Below are 22587 nucleotides of genomic sequence, written 5' to 3' on the forward strand. Positions count from 1 at the left end.
TCCTATTAATCTTTGATATAAATAGGATAGATATAAAGCAAGGTGTGTGTCTGTAAAAATTCATAACTTTCTTACAAAATATGAGGTGGGATTGTCTTTCTTTTGCCAATAATTATGGGGGGAAAAAGGGCTGCAGTTCTGTGGGATACTGGATAACTTTTGGGTTCCCATTTTGGGGCAGTAGCTCACAGTCGCTGTTCAGGGCAGAGCAGAATAGAGCAAAAGAGCAGTGATATTCCCAGAAATGTTCCCCAGCTTCCTGCAGCTCTGGAGGTGGTTTCTGTATATTCAACAGCCTTCAGCTGATCTCACTTCCCGGAATTAGTCCATGATCCTGTGAGCCAGAGTAAATATTTAGCAACCACAACATCCTCTGATAAGGAGGTCCATGGCTTAACTAGTTTCTGTGTTTCTTTCGATTTCTCTTGAACTTTGCCCCTTCTAGTATCATGAGATGTCTCACAGGTCTTATGATGGAGAGATGTTAAACAGCTTTTTCCTATTTACTCTCCCTGTCTCAGTTTTAGACTATGATATCCCCCCTCAGTATCGTCATCCCTCACCATGTATCCCTCAGTATCGCTCATCACATATTATCTAACCATAGATGTTTAAAAAAAGTGTTGAAACTAAGTTTTCATGGGATAAAATGGAATGTCTTTGAGGATTTAATAGCCAGTTAGAGTATGGGGAATGAAGCTATTTTTGCCCAGTTACTCTTGAAGTCTGTGGGAAAAAGGAACAGTTGCAGCAAGGTCTCTGGATACCAGTTAACTGTCTGATAAGACAGCAGATGAAATTCAGCATAGATAGATGTAAAGTAATGCGTGTAAGGCCAGACAGCCCTTATATAGTACATAACTTCTCTGAAAAGAGCTTTTGGAATTACGGCAGATAGTTCAGTGAAGAAATCACCTCAGTGAAAAAGCTCAGGTTGCAGTAACACTGCAAAAAATCCACATAAAATGTGAGGAGTAGTTAGGAAAGGAGCAAAGAATAAGAGAGAGCCTTCTGTAAACTCCTGGTGTTCCTACTGCACCTTTGAATGCTTTGTGCAGTTCCAGGTTTCCTGTCAGGGGCCACTTAAACTGTGTCCCTGAGGTTCATGGTGTACAATGCAGCGGATGCAGTGTTCTCACCTTCCCGCAGTCCTGCAGCTTCCTGGACTGTTTGCTCCACGATTTTAGTTGGTTAAGAAGAATAAAGTAGAATTGGAGCTAGGTGACTCCCTAATGTGACTTTGGAAACTTGTTTTCTTGGTATTCTCTTCTGTTGCTGGTTTTTGCCGTTCTGCTTCTACCCCTAAAAGAAGGTGGCTTCAGAGTCTGCTGGTCCCCAGCCAAAGAGGCCAGCTGATGGAGATTTGTGAGGCTCACAGTAAAAAGCTTGCTAAACAGAAGACTTCATGGGGAATCTGTAAAAATGAAGGCAAATGTAGATCCAAACTTCACTTCTCTGACTTGACTATATTTCATGTTGCATGAATCTTTGTGTATATATTGGTGAAATTGTTTAACTCTGTTGGCTGGCTAAGGGCTGTCACATAGAGTGCTGCTAGGTGATGCAGCTTATTCCGTGTCAAATTATTACAGGCTTAAATTATTTGCCATCCAAGGAGGGGGAAGTGAAGGAGAAATCATGTACATAAAGCTATAATGAACTCTTGAAATTGTACAATTGAATGTAAATGTAAAAGAATGAAATTAAGATCCAGATCAGAAATGAAAATCTGATTTTCTTGTTGTCTTTAATTCTAGCGTCTTGTTGTATAGTGCACTGTAGACAAAATTATGCTGTGGAGAGTGTAATTATGTGATTAAAGCTTCTGCCTTGGTGCACTTGGACCAAGGAATGAAAGGAACCAACTGTATTTTTTTCTATTTCCTGAATGTTAAACTATGCAGGGAAAATATCCCTGCAAGTGTTTAATGTTTTCATGTATCTGCTTCTTTTCAGTAATGTGTTTTAACAACCCCAATAGCTTTCAGGTAGTCTCTTCACGTACTTGTCCTGCTCATTTACTGTAATGTTTTCTCGTGTGAGTATTTGGCCTGGTAGATGGTGTGGATAGCTACTGCTTCAGGGTGCCCTTTATCTTGATCTATTTTGAGAGGATCCAGCTTTATCTGTCAGTTGGTGTATGTCTGGTGGGATAAGCAGTGTTACTGGAGTTGCAGCATTTAATTCAAGAAAAACGGAGGTGTTTGCTGTGCTTTGCATGTTCCTTCAGGGTGTGGAGCCTCCGATCAGATGTGAGGTGGCAGCACCAGAGAGACAGTGGATTAATCCTTTCAGTTCCTTTTATCTGCTCCATTTGCAGCTTCAAAAATCGATATTTTTCAGAGGTCAGTGCAAGATTTGAGAGCAAAACCACGGCCTCTGCTTTTGAAAAGTATTGTCTGCTGTGAGATTTTCCCTAATGAGTCTGATCATGCACGAGGCAGGACGGGATCATGTTTGCTCTCACACAGCTCTGTTGTGGTTTGGTGAATAGTTATACCGGCAGCCAAAGCTACCCAATGTTTTTGTTTTCAAGCTGAAATTTCAGGCCTCTCTAAACCCTGTATACAACCAGATGAACTTGAAAAAGAGCATGTTAGTTTGTGGCCTACAATTGAATGCTAGGTATAAATGTTTAAATCACCACATAAAGAGTTTCCAAGACATATATTTGCTCCCGGCCTGTTCCTGGCATGTTTTTAAATCTGTTTTGTGTAGAGGGGAAATTCGTGGGCGTTAATGACATAAAAGTCATATTGCGAGTCTCAACACACTTGAATTCAAAATTCAGACTGGAATTTTCAGAGTGCAAACTTTGATTTTTCATTGTAGGCCAAAAAAAAAAAATTCTTTTGGAACAAAGTTTAAAACCAAAGGACATGCTGAGAAATTCAGCTCTCTAGTATAGACAAGATTAGCTGTTGCTTAAGATTGATTTGCAAGTTTATATGTGTTCTTAACACAGTATACATGAAAAGATGTGCTGGGCCCCACTGCCTCTAGCAAAGCTGTTCCCAGGCCAGCGTTTCCTGCCTACGCGCTGGGCAGCATTGTGAAGGTTTGCAAGGTGGTGCTAGCTTAGCTCCTCATGGTATGTTACTCTTATGGTACCTTGACCCCTTTTTAAGTAAATATACCTAGGTATATTTAATCTGTTGTCTAGATTTACAGACTTCTGCAGCACTATTTGAATGACGTTCATTGCTCTAATCTCCCAGCTTTCTGGTTTTTTCAGTAAAAGAAGCTTATAGTTGCTTTGAGGCTAAACACGAGGGTCAGACTTTATTGTCATTCCCGAGATGTCCATCATTTCCACTCCATTCCTGTTGTCTGAAGTCAGCTTAAAGGCTTAGCTTAGTCCATGTGGTTTCCTAGAATGAAGAAACCATTTAACAAGCACTTTCGTGATTTCATGTGACAAGCAGGAGCAGGTTAGTAGGAAACAAAATCTATGCAGAACTGAAGGAATCTGTTACTGTGGAAGTGTGCTGCTTGTAACACCCCTTGCCCAGTACAGACATCTCCTTTTCTTTTTCCTTGGAGAGGAAGATGGAAATTAGAGGTGAAAACATTGTACCCTATTCATCTTTGCCATTTGCAGCTCTGGTCTAGGGAATTTTCCAGTGTCTTGCAGCAGATTTTCAAGAAACTCTTTTAACTTGAGATACTGCTGCAATGTTAAGAGCAGAGGGAGCGGAAGATCAGTGGGGTGAAGTCTTTCAAATTCCCCCCAAGCCTCGTAGGGGATAAACGCTCTCTAAGTACAAGTTAAGGAAGGCCTTGCAGCTAGGAATCAGCCGGTCCTCAGCCAGTCTGGGAATAGACAGGGTACATTCAGTCTTTTCTTGTCCTGATGTGGTTCCTGTGCAGGGGTGAATCTGGACCCGTATTTTCATTTGTTATACATGGTAAATATTGTATGTATTTATTTTCTTCCTATTTCAGTCTCTGCACAACAGGGGTAGTCCGTTTACATATCAACAACTGGCTGGAAGTGAGTTTTTGCCTGCCTCATAAAATCCATTATGTTGCCACAAACTTTATACCCCCTGAAGCAATTGAGAGAAGCCTGAAATCTATCAGGTAAGAGCAAGCTCTGTCCTTCAGAGTGTGGCTGGTCGTCCCTCCAGTTCCAAGTGTGGTGCTGCAAAAGTCTGTGCTGGAATGGCTAGGGGGTGATGTGACACTGAGCTATAGTAGGGGGGGCATGGGTTGAGACAGGACTTCCTGAAGCTGATGCCGAGGTACCATGAAGCTGCTGGATACATAGCAACATGAAGCCACAGCGTTTACATTAACATTAGGTGGCTATACTGAGGTGATGCTGCAAGAGAGGTCTGCACTGTTTCCAATCAGAGGAATCGCATATTCATTTTAATCTGTTGACCCCAAAATAATTTTGCTTTTAGAAGAAAAGAGCTCAGGCCCCATGATATCTTATTGCCTGTTCTCCATGTTTACAGCTTTTTACCTGCAAAAGTAACTAATTCTTGTCTTCTTCCTTTTTTCTAACTCCATTCTGTATTCCAGCAATGCAGATGAGCATTTTTCAGGCTAGTTCTCCAGGCTTAATTGTATGCCAGCACAGCACAGTTATTTTTTTGCTAGTCACCAGGCCATCTAGTTACCATATAGCCCTCTGTCCTCTTTTTATGGGGAGCATTGTGTCTTGTGACATAAAAATAAGCTTATTCTGAACCCACGCACAGCAAAAGGATGATATTGGAAGTTCCTTTTTCCCAACAGATTGACCCCAGGTGTCGTGGTCTGGGAATAACTAAGCCTTCAGGAAAAGTTGCAGTGTACTGTGCAAATGTATTCCTTTTTTTCTGCAGGCCTTACCATGCCTTATTACTGTTAAATGATGAGAAGTCATTGCTTAATGAGCTCCCGTTGGACTGCTCTCCTGCCTTGGTGAGAGTAATTAAAACTACCTCTGCTGTGAAGAATTTGCAGCAACTGGCTCAAGATGCTGACTTGGCATTGCTGCAGGTACAGGGAACTGTCAGTGGCAGCTGAAATTCTTTTAATTCATGAGGCATTTTCTTTCTGTGTGCCAGTGGGTTTCTGTGTACATGAGCACATCAGTTCTCTCAGTGTGAGCAGAGTGCACAGAGAAAGCGTGAGCCTTAGGGCGTGGGGAAAGGTTGGAGAGAACAAAGAGCAGTGATGCAGCAACGGTGCTTGACAGTCCTGCAGCCACATCTGAATGACAGATTGCTGTGGGGTAGCAGGGGCATCTGGAGGTCTCTAGTCTACACCGCTGCTCCAAGCAAGTCTATTAAAGCAGGCTGCTCAGGAACATGTCAGTTTGAAATCCTAATACCTCCAGGGATGAAGACCCCACAGCCTTTCTGGGCCCTGGTCCAGCATTCGACCAGCATCAAAAAAGTGAAAAAATTCCTTCATATCTAACAGGGATTTCCCATCCTCCACCTTGTGTGTGTTGCCTTCATCCCATCCCTGTGCCCCTCTGAGAAGAGTGGATCTGTCTTCTCTGTCCCTTCCCTTTAGGTAGTTAAAAGCAGAACAAATAGTACTCTTGACCTATGCCACAGTGGTCTGCCGTGTTGATGTCTGTGCAAATGGATGCATCCAAAATGCAAGTAAGAGCTTTCAGCTGCCACGGCCAAATGCTGCTGCTTTATCTGGATCTGCCAAGATCTTTCCTACTAAAGAGCTCTTAAAGCCTGTGCAAACCTACCTATCGATTTCTTTTAGTACATTAGTGCACAGATTTTGCAAAGTCCCAGGAAGAAGCTCTAGTGTAGGCTTGGTCCAAAATTTTGAGCCAGTCTCTCCAAGCCAGAAGCTCTTTCTGAATGTCTTTCCAGTACTGACAACCAGATTTTAAATCTGAATTGCTCAAGGTGATGTGACAAGCCCTTGGAAAGGGAAGTTTGTGCCAGTGGAGGGAAAGAGACTCTGGCAATCACATGAGACACAAGGCCACTGAGAGACCACTGTGGATGATTGTGGTCATTGAGGCCCTTTCCTTGCCGGGCCTGATGATTATATTAGATGATAGGGGAGAGGGGAGAGCTACTCCATGCTTCTAAGGGTTGATTCAGACCTGGGGATGCGATCTATACTCTGTGCAACAGGGGAGAAGAACACAGCTTGTCATCTCAGATGCACCTGATCATAGGTCTGCACCTTGTCTTATTTGAAGGGAAAGGTCCTGTTTCATAATAAAATTCCCAGGTCTGCTTACAGTGGTCTGTAGTGTTACTTGGCATTATATAGCTATGGGATGAACTCTGGAAATTCCCTACTGCTTCTGTAGTTTTGTTCTCCACAAAAAAGCAAAGTTAAATGCATCTAATGATAGAGGCTGGATTTTATGTCTCATAGATGCTATTTGTGTGGCTCTTCCACAGCCATTAACAACCACCGACTTGTTTAACACATTAAAATACTTTGTGTAACTCATTACTGAAATATCTCAGTGCATTAAAAAGGCAGTGTTGGTTTCCTTTATGTTTGTGTCATAGTAGAGGCTGATTCTTTTGTTTTATTTTTCATGTATAACACTTAATGCATTTTTGTGAATAAACAAAAATAAGTTTTGGGGGCTTGAAAAGTAGCTAAACTTCTGTTGATACAGTTTGAAGAAATTCTGTTAAGGCAGGAAATACTAAGTTGCTTAAAAATGTGAAGTGAACCTCTGGAAATTCATAACCTTGTCAAATGCCTTTTGATGTGCCACATGTTATATTAAACGCTGAATTTATTCTGAAGGCAGGGTGAAAGGATGGAACATTTTCCTCTAATTTCAGCTCAGACAAGACTTTTCTGTCATTGCATGGAACTCTTGCTGAGAGTTTGAGTTTTGCTCTTTTGCTCTCCTAATATTTCCTTGTTTTCTCAATGCAGGTTTTCCAGCTTGCTGCACATCTCGTTTACTGGGGAAAAGCAATTATTATTTATCCTCTGTGTGAAAACAATGTCTACATGCTTTCTCCAAATGCCAGTGTCTGTCTGTAAGTAGAAGGAAAATGATTGACTGTAGCAAAAAAGTGGTGAGAAGTGCCGATGTGCTTTCCTTCCCTGTCTTACTGGATACAGGGTAGGACCTTTCTTCACGTACGAATTTGTTGAGACTGTACAGAACACAAACTGTTACATGTGCCTGAGCTTGCAAAGCCATATAGGAGTTTGTGTGTGGTAGGGAGGAGCATCATAGCAGATCAATATGTTTCTGCAGTGATGTGGGCCTTGGAAGCAATATTTAACCCGTGAAGCTCCTTTTAGTATTTTTAGTATGCTCATCACTGAATGTCCGTATCAGAAAGGCTGTACGAACCTGAAGCAATAGGGAAACATTTACAAAACAAAATACTTTATGATTAAGTTAAATAAACGAGTGTTTCATAGGATGATCTGTGTACATGGCACACAGCAACACCTGAAAGTCTTCAAAAGTAGGAAATCAGGGTAGTGTTGCTATCACTATTGTATTGTTTCATGTGGTGGCATTTTACACTGATCGCCTTCTCGCAGACAGAATGCAATGCGGCCATTTTGAGAGCAGGCAGCAGCAATGCAAGGAAGATGTGGAGGCAGCGATGGGTGTTTTTGCACTACTGAAGATTGGCAACCCTTTCTGTGTTGGATTTTGAGATGGTTTTAGAATCTATGTTGGAACTCAGTTATAGGAAAATAGTTTTAAATCAAAACTTCTGTGGTAGAAGTATAAAAATAGGGCTGGAAGGGACCTTGAGGTCATTCAGGAGCAACTGTGCCTATGTCGTATATGGCAGTGCTGTTCTTGAAGACTTTTGTAGACAGAAATCTTAAGACAGACAGTTTTCCTAATATTTAACTTGACTCTCCCTACTTCTGATCAGGCATATTGCTTGTCCTCTCAGCATAGTCAGGGAGAACAGTCACATCTGCAGCTGTATTTTGCATATTCAAAAGATTGTATATACATCCTGCCCATCCCTGTCTTCTCTTGACTGCCCAATCCCTGGTCGGAGACTGTGCAGGTCTGGACTTCTTATAGTTTTTATTTTTCTCCTCTGGATTCCCTCCACACCTCGAATAATGTACTGGAGCTGAATGTAATGCCAAGATGAAAGAGCATATGCTTCTTGCTTACTTTTGCAGGATGCAACATGCCATAAACTATCCTTACTGTTTCTCTATATGACAGAGAATATTTCATTTGGGAATTGGCACTTCTGTAATGCTTAAAAGGATAAATGTTACACTGACCAGCAATATAAAACTGATTTCTGCCTTTACCTCTTTTCTGTAGTTATTCTCCATTAGCAGATGCGTTTTCTTGTCAGTTCCGGGGCCACAACCTGCCGTCGATGCTTTCCAAGTTCTCCCTCCCAGTGTCACTCTCAGAGTTCAAGAATCCGCTCGCACCACCTGTTCAGGAGGTGAGATGGGGACTATACCAGAGCTCCTCGTTCTCCGGCTAATGAGAACAAGGAATGGTGTTGCTTTTGGAGTACCTAGTCAGGAACCTGCTGTTGCAGGTTTAGAAGTTGCCGATTACTGTGTCTCCAGCCATATGATTTGTTGTTCCATATCCACATGCCAAAAAGCTGTGAGGATGTTCAAGATGAAGGTCTGTGGATGCTCTGGGCTAGCAAAGCACAATTCTAAAAGAAAAATCAGAATGTTCCTTTTCCTTGAGTGATATAGTAGGGAAAACTGAAACTCCATTTGGTCTGCTGAAAACTGTCATAAATTAGTAGGACTGAGTGCAAGTCTGCGGATTCCTGACAGTCACATTTAATTTTATTATACTCCATCTGCCTTAAGTTCACGATCTGGTTATAAAAGCAAACTGTCTATTCTCATAGCTTTTGATTCCAGTTTCATGGAATTGTTTGACGGCTGTTTCAGAAAGTAGACTCAGCATCTAGTCAACAGGAGTCCATATGTTACAGCATTAGCATTTTAACACTCAGATTTGGGATAATAATGTAGGGATTTTGGATTTGTGTGCTGTTGTTTTGCTTACACATACACCGTGGCTTGTGGCATTTCTGGGAGCTGGTGAAATGCAAGAAAAAGCTCAATAACATGAAGTCTCTTCACTGACACTTGTATTTCCAGATGAAGAAGCTTGGACCTCTGGACACAGCTCATTGCAGCAAAGGGAGCATCGGCAGATTTCTTCAGCTGATTTCTTGTAGTGTTGTTTGCTAGCCTTCATACTTTGATGACTTGCTGGCTGTATGAACCTAGCCACTGTTCAAATATCTGGAAGACTAACATCGATTGCGCACATAGGCACAATTGTGAGAGAGGAATTTGTTGTAATTACAGGTTGGCAGAGATTATGATCGGAGATAAAGATAACTGATGATGTATCATCTAATCCTGATAGTATGTACTGGTCAGCTGTCACCTTGGGAGGCAGGGGAGGATCCCCGACTACCATTTTGTCAGTACTTCATTATAGTTACAGGCAAATCTGTGTCCTGAAAATTGAAGCTGAATTAATAGCAATAACTTTATTCTAGCAGCGGTAGCTTCAGGAGGCATTCTTATTCTCAGTACCCCTTTTAAAATTATTTACTTGCTTTAATACTTCTTCAATACTTTGGTTGTTCTCAGACATCCTACTTTTCTTTAAAATACACAAATAAGGTCTGCCACTTACTGCTGAAGTTATGCCTTGAAACAACAGTGAGTGATCAATGTTTGCCAGAGCTGTTGGAGTGATAAAATGGTTCTTTTGGAGTGTACATCTCCTCTTTGATGCTCACCTGTCTGTGGTGGGGCCCTAAAGGTCACCAGCATGGCTTGTTTTCATCATCCCTTCAGCGTGTCTGGCAGGATGAAGGATGATGCTGTGAAAAGCTACGGAAGTGCCTTCTGCTGTCTGAAAAGGGGGTTGATAACTCTTATTGCAGAAGACTCAGGGCCACACAGGCAAGACATGTAAAGATAAAGCAGACCATGCTGGTGGGCTGTTGTGAGTCATGGCAAGATTCTTGTTGATAAAGCTAGGCGTGACAGTTCTTGGGGGAGTTTAGACTAGAGAGGGTTTTTAGATGTTTTCATATCAGTCCATTAATGTAGGAAAAGTATTTTCTTCTACTTTAATACAAAGAATTCCACATGGGTAAATCATTGGTTTGTTAGGAACTGGCCTTTTAAAAGAGATGAATCCCATCCCTATCCTGAGGTGGTCAGGCTCCAATTGTAATTAACAGAGATCTTGTCCATAGAGCAATTAATCTGATGAAATATAGGTGGGCTTTTGTTCCACTGCAGCAACAAAAGATGCTGTACTCTGAACTGTAAATACTGTCAAATTGTATTTGCTTTGCCTTCGAAAAAATTAACAAAGTTTTGACCTTTCACTGTAACTTTGTTCTTTGTGTACAAAGGAAGAGGGAATGTGGTTTTTTTTAACTTTGAAGATTTTCAGTAGGAGCCTATTATCATGTGCTTTTCATCATGGTGACTGTACTATCTCGGTATTTTGAAGGTCATCTGTGCTGGGAGGTCAATACTGTGGGGAGGGCTGAGTTTTCTGCAGAAACTGTTACAGCCTTATAGCATCCATCCCATTTGATGCTCATCTTAAGCATAGGATTGGCTCCCTCCTTTTGGCATGTGCTTCTGGTTGGGCAGAGAATATGGAAGGCATTAAAGTCCACGATACAAAATAGGAAAGCTGTTAAAGAGCCCTTCTTCCTGTTTTTATACAAAGTTGTACTGCTTGATTTGAAAGAGGACAAAGTTATTTCTGTTTGCTTACTGTCATATGATGGAGTTGCTCCATTCCTTTGGGTCGATGAAAAAATGTGATGCTGGTATTTTTATACTTGGGGTGCTGTGGTAGTTTTTGGCTGATAGGAGGTACAAACAACCTGCAACACCCTGAGCAAGGGCAAGACTGGCTTGAAAGATGGTGTGCATGTCTACATTCTGCTTTTGGTGTCTGTCTGTCAAGTAGGTGGGAGATGTCCACTGAGGGGTGTCTGCCAGGGCTGCCAGTGCTCTCAGTGTACCCTATGCTAGAGGCAGGAATTTTTCTCGAGCCCGTCGTCTTGATTCGGTTTCTTGCCTGTGATCACAAGCAGCATATTGCAACTGAACTCTTTGGTTGCTGTATATCTATCAGTGGTCTTCTGCTTATAATTTGCAAAGTTTTTGGTATTCACATAGTCATCTCTATGCTAGGTTCCCTTTTGCTGTGTTTAACCTGCCTTGCTTGGAGCTGCAGCGGTGAGGATGTGCCTATGCCTACAGCACAGCTGATCTCATGATATCTTGGTGCTGCTGAGAGGGGGCTCTGTTTTTCCTTTCCACTCTTAGGTGTGTGCACACATGCCTTCCTCCCTTCCCTCTTAGCTTTACACTAGAGCACTGGCTCCTGTCCAGCTTGACTCTATTCACTTAACTTGTTTCAGCTGCGCTAGTTTTCTGCCAGGTTAGCAGGTGGAATTTGCTCATGGGGAGACCCAGCAAGCTCCAGGCCTGGTGCAGAATGAGGGAGGTACTGCAGCTGGGGATGTGAGTGAGGAAAGCAGAAACTACTTTTCCCTTTTCATGGCCGTGAGTTATGTTAGTTCTACCATGCTGTGTGGTGTCATGTGGACTTGCAGCAATCCAATGCAGCCTGGGACTGTCCTGAACAGCAACCAGTTTAGCTCATGCTGTTGGTGCTGGATCTTACCAGGGTGCGGCCACGGAGTGAGGAGATCCTGTCAGCTGATACAATAGGGAAACTCATCTTCCCTTTTAGTGTTTTTACTGAGAAAAAAGCAGTTTGCATCTCTTCTACCCTGGCCCCAAAGAAGTTGTTCTTCCTTCTACTGCCCCTGACTGTTGGTTCCTGTCCCTGTGCTTCCCTCTCATATGTGTGGCACAGCCTTGATGTGAGCACAGAGCACACCAGAGTGGAGCTCTGGTGGTGTTCAGTGTGGTGCACACCCCCTTTATAACCTCCTGTGAAAGCCCAGAAAGGCTTGGTGATCTAAAACCTTTAGCACACATTCATTGACAGACTATGTGTATTAGGCACATGCTGGAGAACGGTGGTTGCTGCATGAGGATGATTTAACATGCTTTTCAGTGCAAGGCTTTCTTCATACCGTATCAAAGTTTCTTCACCCAGCTAAGTTTCTTTGCAAACGAAGAGAACGGGATAATGGTCGTGGCTTCCCCTCCTCCTTGCGTATGGCCTCAGCTAGTTCATCTGTTTCAGAAGAAGGTATAACATCTCTCTACCCTCCCTTGAGGAGCAAACGTGGACTAGCAGGGGGGATCTTTCCACCCATTAGGCAGGAGTGTACCTAGGTGAATGAGACATGCCATTTCCTCCCTGCATCCCTTCACTACAGTAGCTCTTTATCATAATGAACATTGTTGTTATTACTGTAGTTATCCAACTCTCCATTGATGGGGCTAGGGTAACTGCAGAAAAAAAAAACAGATGGGAAAGTATGACAGCTGCTGCTGAACAAAATATGTTTAATTTTTCACCTTTATTTTAATAACTCTGGCCATCCTGTTGGGAGTAAGGCACTGGTAGATGAGGCCTCTGCCTTATGCATCCAGAAAATGTGCTGTGCTTTGTGTAACAGCTCGGTGGAAAATGAGCGCGTGTGTCAGGGGATGGGAGTGGGAGGAGAGCTGCATGCACGTACTGAATAGGTAGTTGTGTCTTCTGAGAGACACGCTGCAAATGGGACTGTTCTGCTGGATGTCTGGAAGGCATTAAGAGTCACGGGAGCTTTTGTTGGCAGAGGTATGGAAGTAGTATTAAGGTGCATTTGTATTCAGTTGGACTAGATATAAAACCAGGGGTTTTCAGTGTTGCAAGTTAAATATGGCTTTCTAGGCCTAAATGGAGAGAATGGTTAAGTTCTCTTAGAAAAGTGAGAATTCAAAGCTGTTACATAATGACTAAAATGGCAATATGAGACAATAAACATTTTGTCCTGCATTAATAGGGGTCTTCAGAGTCTGTTTTCTGCAAAACAGGGAGAAGTTTCAATAGCTGATCTGTTTCTCATACAACAGCATGGTTTGAATGGTAAAGAAAGGTAATATATTACAGCAAACATGCCTTTACCCAAGTGACTTTGAAGGTGCTGTCCTACTGAGCCAAGGCAGCACTTAGTTCTCAAGTCAGTCCTTGAAGAGTATGTGTGTCAAATAACTAGTTAATCCAGACTGGAGAAAGGGGGCCTGTATACTTTGGTGGGCAAAACAAGCTGTGTTTTAACTAAGAGTGTGTATCTTCATGTAGTGAGAAACAAGCTAGGATTGAGTGCTTCTGGGTTGCTCTTTTCCCTTCCTTTTTCTGAACCTGTTGCTGGTCCCAGTGATCTTGGTGTTTTCTGTAGCTTTTTAGGCCTGGGAATGAAACAGCCTTGAAGAATCCTCACAGGAAACGTGTTTCATTTAACGTGTGACTCAAGAGTTTTACGAATGCTCCCTTTGATTCCCACAGGGAGGGGAGAATAATGAATGATGGATCTTGTCCCGCCAAGGCTTGGGGCTGAGCTTTCTTCTGACTGTCCCCAACTGCCCAGATGGGCTGATGTATAGCGCCCATGTTTTCAGAAGCGAATACGTCTTCTCTGCTTTTGTCAATAAGCACAAAGCAGCGTATTGTTACCAACGCTTTCCGTGCCGCCTTGCATGACAGTATGCTCTAACTTCGCCCAGGGCCTGCTGTGCCACGAGATGGGGAGAAAAAGGGGATGGCTACGGGCTAATCCATGCCAGCGGGAGCGGTCCAGATACTGTGGCAGACAGGACCCCTCAATGCAGACTGGAAAGAGGCAGCATGTGGAGACAGGAAGGATGAAAGGAATATGGATGAAATTTAGAGTTGATTATTAGTTAAATTAAGTGGCAAAAAATGTTTCCTTTTGTATTTCCATCGCAGTCCTGGTGTTTCAGCCAGAAAAGGCTGGCTATGACTTCCTACAGTGACAGATGATGACTGAGTTGAGTGGAGGCACTCTGGGACTGAAGCATATATATCCTTGCCTGGGAAAACCAATCTCAGCCCTTTTTGGCTTCAGCAAGGAGCCCAGTTTGACAAGTAGACTGAGACCATGCACCAAGATAACGCTGTATCTCCGAAGGATGAGAGTTTCGAACAGGCAGAGCAGCACAGGTTTGCAGGGAAGCCTTCTCTCCTGCAAACCTGCCTGTAACCTCCACCAAGAGGAGGAGATGGAGAATGGACCTAAACTCACTGTTTGTGTCCAGAGTCAAGCAGCAGAACATACTAGCAAAGCTTCTGCTAGACCTTATCTGTGAAAACACTTGCCGCTATTGATAAATAGGTTTAAACCTAGAAAAGGTATTTATGTGTGGGCAGGACAAAGTGGAAATGGTGGCGTGAGGCACAAAGCACACCACTTTGGGCATGGTGCAGGACACTGCATCGCTTGGGCTTTTTTCTAGGACTAGATTTTAAGAGGTACCAAATTCCTGCTGAAGTCTAGCTTATTATAGATAACTGTCAACGATCAACATTCTCTGTTATCTAGGGATGATTGTTCAGGCTCACTTCAATAAGGAAGAACAGTTTTCTCTAGTTTTCAAGTTAGTCACAGCCAGTCTCCAGCTCTCCCACTTATGGCACAAAGGCATTTGGCAGTTGTACAATGTTAGAGTTGTAAAGCTGTAACACCACTTTTGCCTGGCTTCTTTTTCCACTGAGCCATAGCTGCTGTCTCAAGGGTGGCTTTCTAGATATTTGCACAAGAGCATCGAGGTGAAGGTGTGTATGCAGAATTAGAGCGTTGGAGAAGACTTTGCGTGCACACAGATCTGTAATGAAAGCAACTGGCTATTTTTATAATTCATGACACCTCTGAAGTGACCAGTGGAGGCTGGTCTAGGTCAGGGCCTACCAGGCAGATTCTGCAGGTCTGGTAGAGCCTGTCTTACTGTCTCCTTGAATTGCCTTGGACTATTGAGGGTTATTTTGTGCTGTGAAATGTGCAGACCTCTTTCATTTGATGTGAAACTAGCTAATCAGACATAGCTGTGTGCCAACAGGTTGGAATTTAAGTAAAATATATGAAACATCTTTCCATCCAGGCCTGCATCTGGAAGGGAGGTTTTTAGCAACATAATCACTGGAGTAAGCCTTCTCTCTTCCAGGCTGATTTCAGATGTTAGCAAAACACTATGTATTTGGTATCTTTTGCCAACCTTCCTCTTCTGTAGATTGTCTATTAAACATGTAAAATGAATTATGGCTTTTCCACAAAAGATACGGATACGTTTGAAGGTGATCCCAGATAATATGTTTTAAGATTAAAATCCATTCAGCTCCCAAAAGTGGTAATCCCTGAAAAGACAGGGTGCGGGTCTGTCTGCAAACAGATGATGTTTCTTTTGTGATTTGATAGCAGATGAGGAACTGAGAATTATAAGATTTATGGAAAAAGGAAAATTATGTGGGCTGATGAACTTCAGTTTGGGGCTTTTACTGAGATTTGGCCTGTTATCCTGATGATTAATACAGCAGAGCTAGCTTCCTTCTAAGAGTCTGAGCTCATTCTGCATGTGTTTCTCTCACCAAAACACTGTTGGTTGCTATGAAATCCCCAAACAGCTTTTGTCAATGAATCAGTTTTTTCAGAGCTGTTAGCTATGGGAAGGGTTGCCTGCAGTGATAAGAAAAGGCTTTTTGTGCAGAAATTCAGACTTGATGTGTTTTGAATGCCCCTCCAAAACTCCTGAAAATAGGCCATGCCAAAAACCTACAACCGCTTGTCCCTCACTCTGTCCACTGCTTTCAGCATCGCTCTGGGGGCATTGTGCAGGTCTTCAGCTGCTGTAACACAATGGTGTTGTGCATGTTCGTTTAATATGAGCGTCGTGTCTCGGCACTTTTGAAACTCTTGCCTGTCTGCACCCTAGAAACCTAGGTGGCTTTGTAAGCTTGGCCTGTCCTATTCTTGCAGAAGGATGGTGAGCAAATGGGGAATATTAACCCTTTGCACTGAGAGGGGACTCCTTGGAGCAGCAGGCTGCTGTCTCTTGCCAAGGTTTCTGCTCCTGTTAGCCCTGTTTTTGCATTGCTGAGTCCTGGCAGAGCTCAGATCTCTGGAGTCTCTCCCATGGTTTTGCAGCAGTTTCCCATCTGATGGCAAATGGCTCCTACTTCAGGGCACCTGTCTTGGTTGCTTCCCCTCTGCCCATCACCCTGCCCTCTCCCTGGCTTTCTAGGCAAACCTGCACTTTAATCTGACTACTCTGGGATTAACTCTTCAGTGATTAGTGATTTTAGTGGGCCTTGCTTAGAAAATGGCAAACTGATCTCAGGGCTCACACTGTTGGGCCATGAGCATCAGGGCCTGCATCTGGTTGACTCATTTCTTATGTCTGGTCTCTCAGAAGGAAGACTATCCCGTTTTTTTAGCACCTACTAAACTTCTGTTGTTAAAAAAGGACCGAATGGATCCCTGTGGGGTTGTTTGGCTACGTTTGTATGGCTAAAGCATTGGTAAAGGCACTCAGCAGCTCTGCTAGAACATAGCAGGTGCTGGGGCTATGGCAAGGGCACTGGCTGTGCTGGTCAGCTGCATAAAGACATGTTGATCGTTACAGGTTTGATTAGAGCCTAAGCATCCACAAAGGCTTTGGGTGTAATGAACATGTGTTCCTGGTCACCTTTTTATGACTGGAGAAGAGATAAATCTGTTGTGTAGGGTGGAAAGCATCTCTCCTTGTGACTTCTTAGTCACAAAGCCTAGCCTTTGTGCATTGTTTTCCTCCTGTATTTTATATCATGGGTGTTTAATACCTCATTTCTCACTCTGCAGACTCAGCTAATTCAAATGGTGATATGGATGCTCCAACACCGGCTCCTTATTCAGCTTCACACTTATGTCTGTCTGATGGTGCCACCAAATGAGGAGGATTTCCGAGCCCAAGATGAAGACATGCGCTTTACTGCCAGAGTTGGAGGCCGAAGTTTAAGCACTCCCAATGCTCTCAGCTTTGGTTCTCCAAGTATGAGCACACTTCTCTCTGCTGTTCAGACTACAGCCCACTTCCAGAGCTTCCCTTAGCAACACCTAGACTAATCAGGCCTTGGCAGCAAGACAACTCATCTTTGCTGTCGTGCTTGCTAATTACATCCAGTCCTCCTTAAATTTAGAGTTGGGCATTGGTAAAAGTCTTAAGGGCTATTAGACCTTAAATTCTTGTTTTTGAAAACAAATTGTGGATTGGTTTCTATGGGCTGTAGAGCCATCTATGGATATGCAGAACTAGCTGTTGTTTCTAACAGATGATTGATTTTTGTTTGTGTCTCCTGATTTCTTTAACCTCTTAAGTGCCATTCTTCAGGGGGATTCCAGGAAAGCATTCTTCCAAGAGTATAAATCAGATACAATGCTGAAAACCCCACACTTTCCTGCCTGTGCTGTTACAAGCAGCATTCTCAGAATGCCACTGAGGTTGAATACTGGGAGAGACCGTACAACTTTCAGCTTCACAGGAGTCATGAATTAGGGCAGAAATCTTGGAACGTGAGTCAGATAAGTCTGTGATCTGCTTATTCTGGCTCACTCACAAGAGGATATTGCTTCTTGGCCTTTCTGCTTGCTCCCACCTTCTGTGCTGTTAGGCTTTCACGTTACCATTTCACAGTATTCCAGCAGAACTGGCTGGGAATTTTCTTTTCAGATGTTTTTTGCGGACTGTTTATGGTCTCCAGAAGTACAGTTTTCCACATAAATTGATGACTTTGTTGAAACATTTGACTTTCCCATTGAGAAAATGTGTTGTCATATGACTAATTGCAGATACATGTAGCATTTCGAGAGCCACTTTCTTTGCTCTACAAACCTGAAGGGATTATTTGGAAAGACTGCATAGAAACAGCCTGAATTGGTAATCTTCGCATCATTATGCTGAGGAATATAAAAATTCTGTGTCTCTTTCTCTCTCCCCCTGGTAGCTAGTAGTGATGACATGACTCTGACAAGCCCTAGCATGGATAATTCCAGTGCTGAATTGATACCTGGTGGGGACTCACCACTAAATAAAAGGATGACAGAGAATCTCCTAGCAAGCTTGCTGGAACATGAGCGGGAGGCTATCCTTAATGTCCCTGCTGCCCAGAATCCAGAAGATCTTCGCATGTTTGCAAGGTAGGAAACAAGGAGCACAGAATGTAATCTTTTTTTCTTATCCTTGCTGTTTCATTGAAGGATTGGTGTGGACTCTGAGCAACTCCCATTAACTTGGGATTTTGGAGGATAAATTCTTTTGGGTTTGTTCCCTTTATATCTATTTCATCTGTGAACATCAGTTTTTGACAAAAACTAATATATCTGTCACAAGAACGCTTGTTAACAGAGAGTCCTGGATGTGTGAAGGAGCATCAGGGCATATGGCTGGACAACAGGAACTTCACTGTGTGCCTGCCAGTTTTCCTGTGTCCACACATGGTAGACATATAACTGCATAGCCTGAAAAAACCTTCTGAGCATGCAAAGTAAACACCCAGTCATGCTGATGCTGTCATTTTGTGTCCATTGATATTTCCAAGCAAGCTCTCCTATATGTTAAGGTTTGTAAATTCCGTGCAAATATGAGACACAGAAAAAGAGTATCAGGTGCAAAGCCAGCCTGAATACTTTTACAGACCAGTCTACAAAGGCTTCAAAGTCTGTTCTGCAGAGATGAGCTGCTCATTATCATAGAATCATAGAATCATTAAGGTTGGAAAAGACCCCTAAGATCATCAAGTCCAACCGCTAACCTATCACTGCCAAGTCCACCACTAAACCATATCCTCAAGCACCACATCTACCCTTCTTTTAAATACCTCCAGGGATTGGGGACTCCACCACCTCCCTGGGCAGCCTGTTCCAATGCCTGACAACCCTTTCAGTGAAGAAGTTTTTCCTAATAGCCAGCCTATGCTAGGTTAGGCAGGTTAAAGCCATTAGGATGTGCAATTAGTAGCACCCAATTTTGTTGTACAAATTTCAACACAATAAAAATACGCAAGATGTGGTTCTGCACATGGTAAAAAGCAGAATGACTTCCTAACCAGCCATCTGGGAAGAAGGGGTGGGGGAAAACACTTTTTCTTCCTAAGCATTTCAAAACACAGTGGCATCACTGGAGTGCAGCTTTCACTGGTTTTCATACTTGTGGAGCAGAAAACCACTTGAGGCAAGTACTGCAGCTTTTCCTATACTTCCCAGGTTCAGTTGGTAATTCCCTGAAAACCCGGTTCTTGCCCTAGAATGGATATAGTCAAGTAGCCTAGAGAAGCTGTAATAGCAAGAAAATACTTTTCTTGTCTGTGACAAAGTTTGCAGCTATGCTGTGCTCAGGTTTTTTCACAGAGCTCACCCAGGCTTGCGGGTAGTTTCTGCTCTTTGAATTACTCATCTCTATCTTCTGTAAACTGTTCAGAGGATATTCTCTGATTGAGAGGCAACGCTTTGGCCATTAGAGCACTTTGAAATGTTTTTTCCTTGTTACAAAACCAGTGAGAAAGGAAAGTAAAAACAAAATCATAATTGGTGATATCTTAAGACAGAATCTGTGGGGGATGCTTTGGACCAGTTTAATGGCAATGCATATTCTTAGTTATCCTAGGGAGAGGAAGGGATTTCGTGATTGCTCCCCTTTTGCTTCCTTCATCTGGGTAAACAGCGATTTGAAAGCTTTGGAATTGCAGATGCAAAAAAATTACTTTTATTTCTTTATAAGATCAGCTGCTGTAACCAGGCAGCTGTCTTAATGATGTTTATTTTGCAGTTTGCTCGTGCACCAGGTTCTTTTCCAGATCCCCAGGATGGCTTTGCTAAGTCTGAATTTCCATTTTGCTATAGGTCGAATTGACAACTGCATAGCTTACTCTCAAGTTAACAGTGAGGAAGAGAGAAGATATGATAAACAAATGGGTCGTATGGGTAGGATGCTGGAGTGTACAAATAGAAATGTTTTTGCACGACACTCTTGGTTATCGGTGGCTTTATGAGACACCATAACTTGGAGGTTGTAGGGGTATTTTCTCTCTTTTTGTGCCATAAACTGTCAGAGATGAGTGTCTGGGTAAACCTATCGCTCCTAATGAAAGTGTAAACAATTGTGGAGAAGCCGCTACAGTCAATGAGCTGATCTCCCTCATTATGCGAATACGTAATTAGCGTTACTGTGCCAGCTCTTCTTTTTGCGTAATTTTGAGGAATAGCGGCCTAATGAGGGCTGTGCTATGGCAAATAGCTCTGCTGTATCAGCTGCTTCTCAGAACAAACTCCTGCTATAAATGTATAGTTAGTGCGCTAAATATACTGCAGCTGCCCTTCCAAGTATAGTTGTGTGCACACAAAGGGACAGGCTGTTTTCAGCAGAGCAATAAAGCTCAGCCCAGTACATTTTCTTGTGTCTATGCCTCTAAATGTCTGTTATTCATTAAACAGATGGCAGAAGGACCTTGTGCATGTCCATTGCTATGCACAGCTGGTATTTGCAAGGCAGAAACCTTAAGGGGAAATAAGGAATACTGAAGTTTGGCTCCAGCATTGGCTGCATTAACCCTCGTACCATTGAATGGGAATTGAAAACCAAGTTCTTAGGTGCTGCTGGAGGAGGGTTGGCATGGCCTTCCAGAAGTAAACTTGAGAAGGGGACAAGTTCTTTTTGAGCTAGATCTTTGGTAATGTACACAAAGTGTTCCTCATTGCACAATAAGCAGTATTTTTAAAGACAGTTTGAGCCTTCACTGATGGCTTCTTTCCCAAGCCATGGGTGTGGAATCGCTTTCAGGATTTTTTTTCTTGCCATTAGAGTGGGGAGATGGAGGTCCTTTACTCCACTGAGGAATGCTCATTGGTGGCACTATGCTGTGGAAATTGCTGCTCCATCTTCAAGCAGTGCTGGTGGAAGGGATATCTCCTTGACCAGAAATAAGCTAATATTACTTGAATGACTAGTCTGAAATAATATTTTTTTTCCTTCAGTGTTTAAGAACACTACACTGCTCTTACAGGGGTAGGTCTTATTACTTGAAGAAGGGAGAACTTGAAGAGTGATCAGCAATGGAAAGCAATAATCTTCCATCACTGTATCTGGAAGCGCACATCTGTCAACAGACATACCTGTGCAGCTTCAGAGGGACTCAAATGCAGTTACTGACCCAAGAAGTGCATATTCTGTCCCATTTGGGCCCTATAAACGTTCACTGCTCAAAAAGGCAAAGGTAGTGCCTGTCTTCATTGGAGCTGTGAGCCCCAGGTTACAGCTTTGTAGATTCTATAACTAGAATCTACTTTGGGGAAGACTCCTTCCCCGTGAGGGTGGTGTAGCCCAGGACAGATTACCCAGGCATGTGGGGGGATCTCCATCCTTGGAGGGTTTCAGAGCTTGGCTAGAAAAAGCTACAGCGTTGGCAATAGTCCTGCTGGAGCAGGATGCTGGATTAGACTTTGGAAGTGTCTTCCAGCTGGCATTTTTGTGATATTCTTTAATATCCTCTCTAGCTTTTATTGTAGTGGAAAGTATTTCATCTTGACTGGTTACAAATCCAGACTCTTTATGAATATAGGATGGATTTATTTATTGGAAAACTCCTGCTTAGACTGCATTGCTGTTGAAAGCCAGGTTGAATTAATTGCACAGAAGACAGCTGTGCCAGGAGATGAGCGCATGGGCAATCACAGCAAGCAGCTTTATAGGAGGGAATACATAGCTTTTAAAATCTTCAGAATCACTTTCTGAACAGTGATACAAGTTACAAGATAAAAAAATTACTGTTAATACCTCAGGGAACAGTCTGGTTTTGACACATGCACACACAAACTCACTTTTGTCCCTGCTAACAGCCACTTCTTAGTGGCTGGGTTGCTGTTGGCCCAGGGAAGCCAATTAGCCTGATTTAAATACCCAGTGGGAGATACTGCAGAAGGCAAATGCACAGCCCAGATAGTGGAAAGGTAAATACGATGGGAGCTTGTCTGTCTGTTGTTTGTTTGTACTGTAGGTACAGAGATGGAGCAATTACATTGTACATAATGGTGCCAATTTGAGAGCTGGCAGATGAACATCAAAGCAGAAGGGAGCCTGCAGTGTGCTGGGGGCTGCGCAGCTCTGGGCTGCCTGCGGAGATGAGGCAATGAGGTTCCTGGCTCTGAGCTTACATACAGCTGTTTGGGGAACGAGAGGAGGGCGAGGAGGAACACAGCAAGTTGGAGAGCGGAGAAACACAAATGGCAGTGTACTGGCAGTAAAACTGACTCTGTGCAGTGTAGAGGGAGAGTGTGATGGAGGGAGACTTGTTGCACAGTGACTCCTTTCCAGTCATCCCTGAAGGGTAATGGGTGACAGGAGTGCCCAGCCTGAGCAGCAGAGGACAGCCAGGGAAACATCAGTCCCTCAGGGAAAGCAGGAGAGGCCTTGTCCTACTGTCATGTGAAAACAGACACCAAGGCTTTAAAGGACATTTTGTGTCTTTTGAGGGCTTTTCCTGCATGAGGACTGTATGAATGCTAGAAAACAGATCTTGTAATCTCCACTCATTTTTACTGTCAGTTGGCATGAAGCAGCAGGCCAGCATATTCCTAAACTGCAGATTGGTATGGAAACACGAGCAAAAGCTGCTGA

The 22587-nt window shown here is 43.1% G+C and overlaps 1 protein-coding gene across 29 annotated transcripts in view; it reads left to right on the top strand.

Annotated features, from left to right (window-relative positions):
* Nucleotides 1–22587, top strand: part of NPRL3 (NPR3 like, GATOR1 complex subunit) — a 47192-nt gene that overhangs the window by 22849 nt on the left and 1756 nt on the right. For all 29 annotated transcript variants that reach the window (XM_075106155.1, XM_075106154.1, XM_075106150.1 and 26 more), the window contains 6 exons: nt 3946–4083; nt 4836–4992; nt 6877–6983; nt 8264–8393; nt 16782–16971; nt 17924–18116. In XM_075106155.1, the coding sequence (XP_074962256.1) occupies nt 3946–4083; nt 4836–4992; nt 6877–6983; nt 8264–8393; nt 16782–16971; nt 17924–18116 (915 nt within the window). The remainder of the gene's footprint in view (nt 1–3945; nt 4084–4835; nt 4993–6876; nt 6984–8263; nt 8394–16781; nt 16972–17923; nt 18117–22587) is intronic.

Source organism: Phalacrocorax aristotelis, chromosome 10 (assembly GCF_949628215.1).
Source record: "Phalacrocorax aristotelis chromosome 10, bGulAri2.1, whole genome shotgun sequence".
Taxonomy (NCBI): Eukaryota; Metazoa; Chordata; class Aves; order Suliformes; family Phalacrocoracidae; genus Phalacrocorax; species Phalacrocorax aristotelis.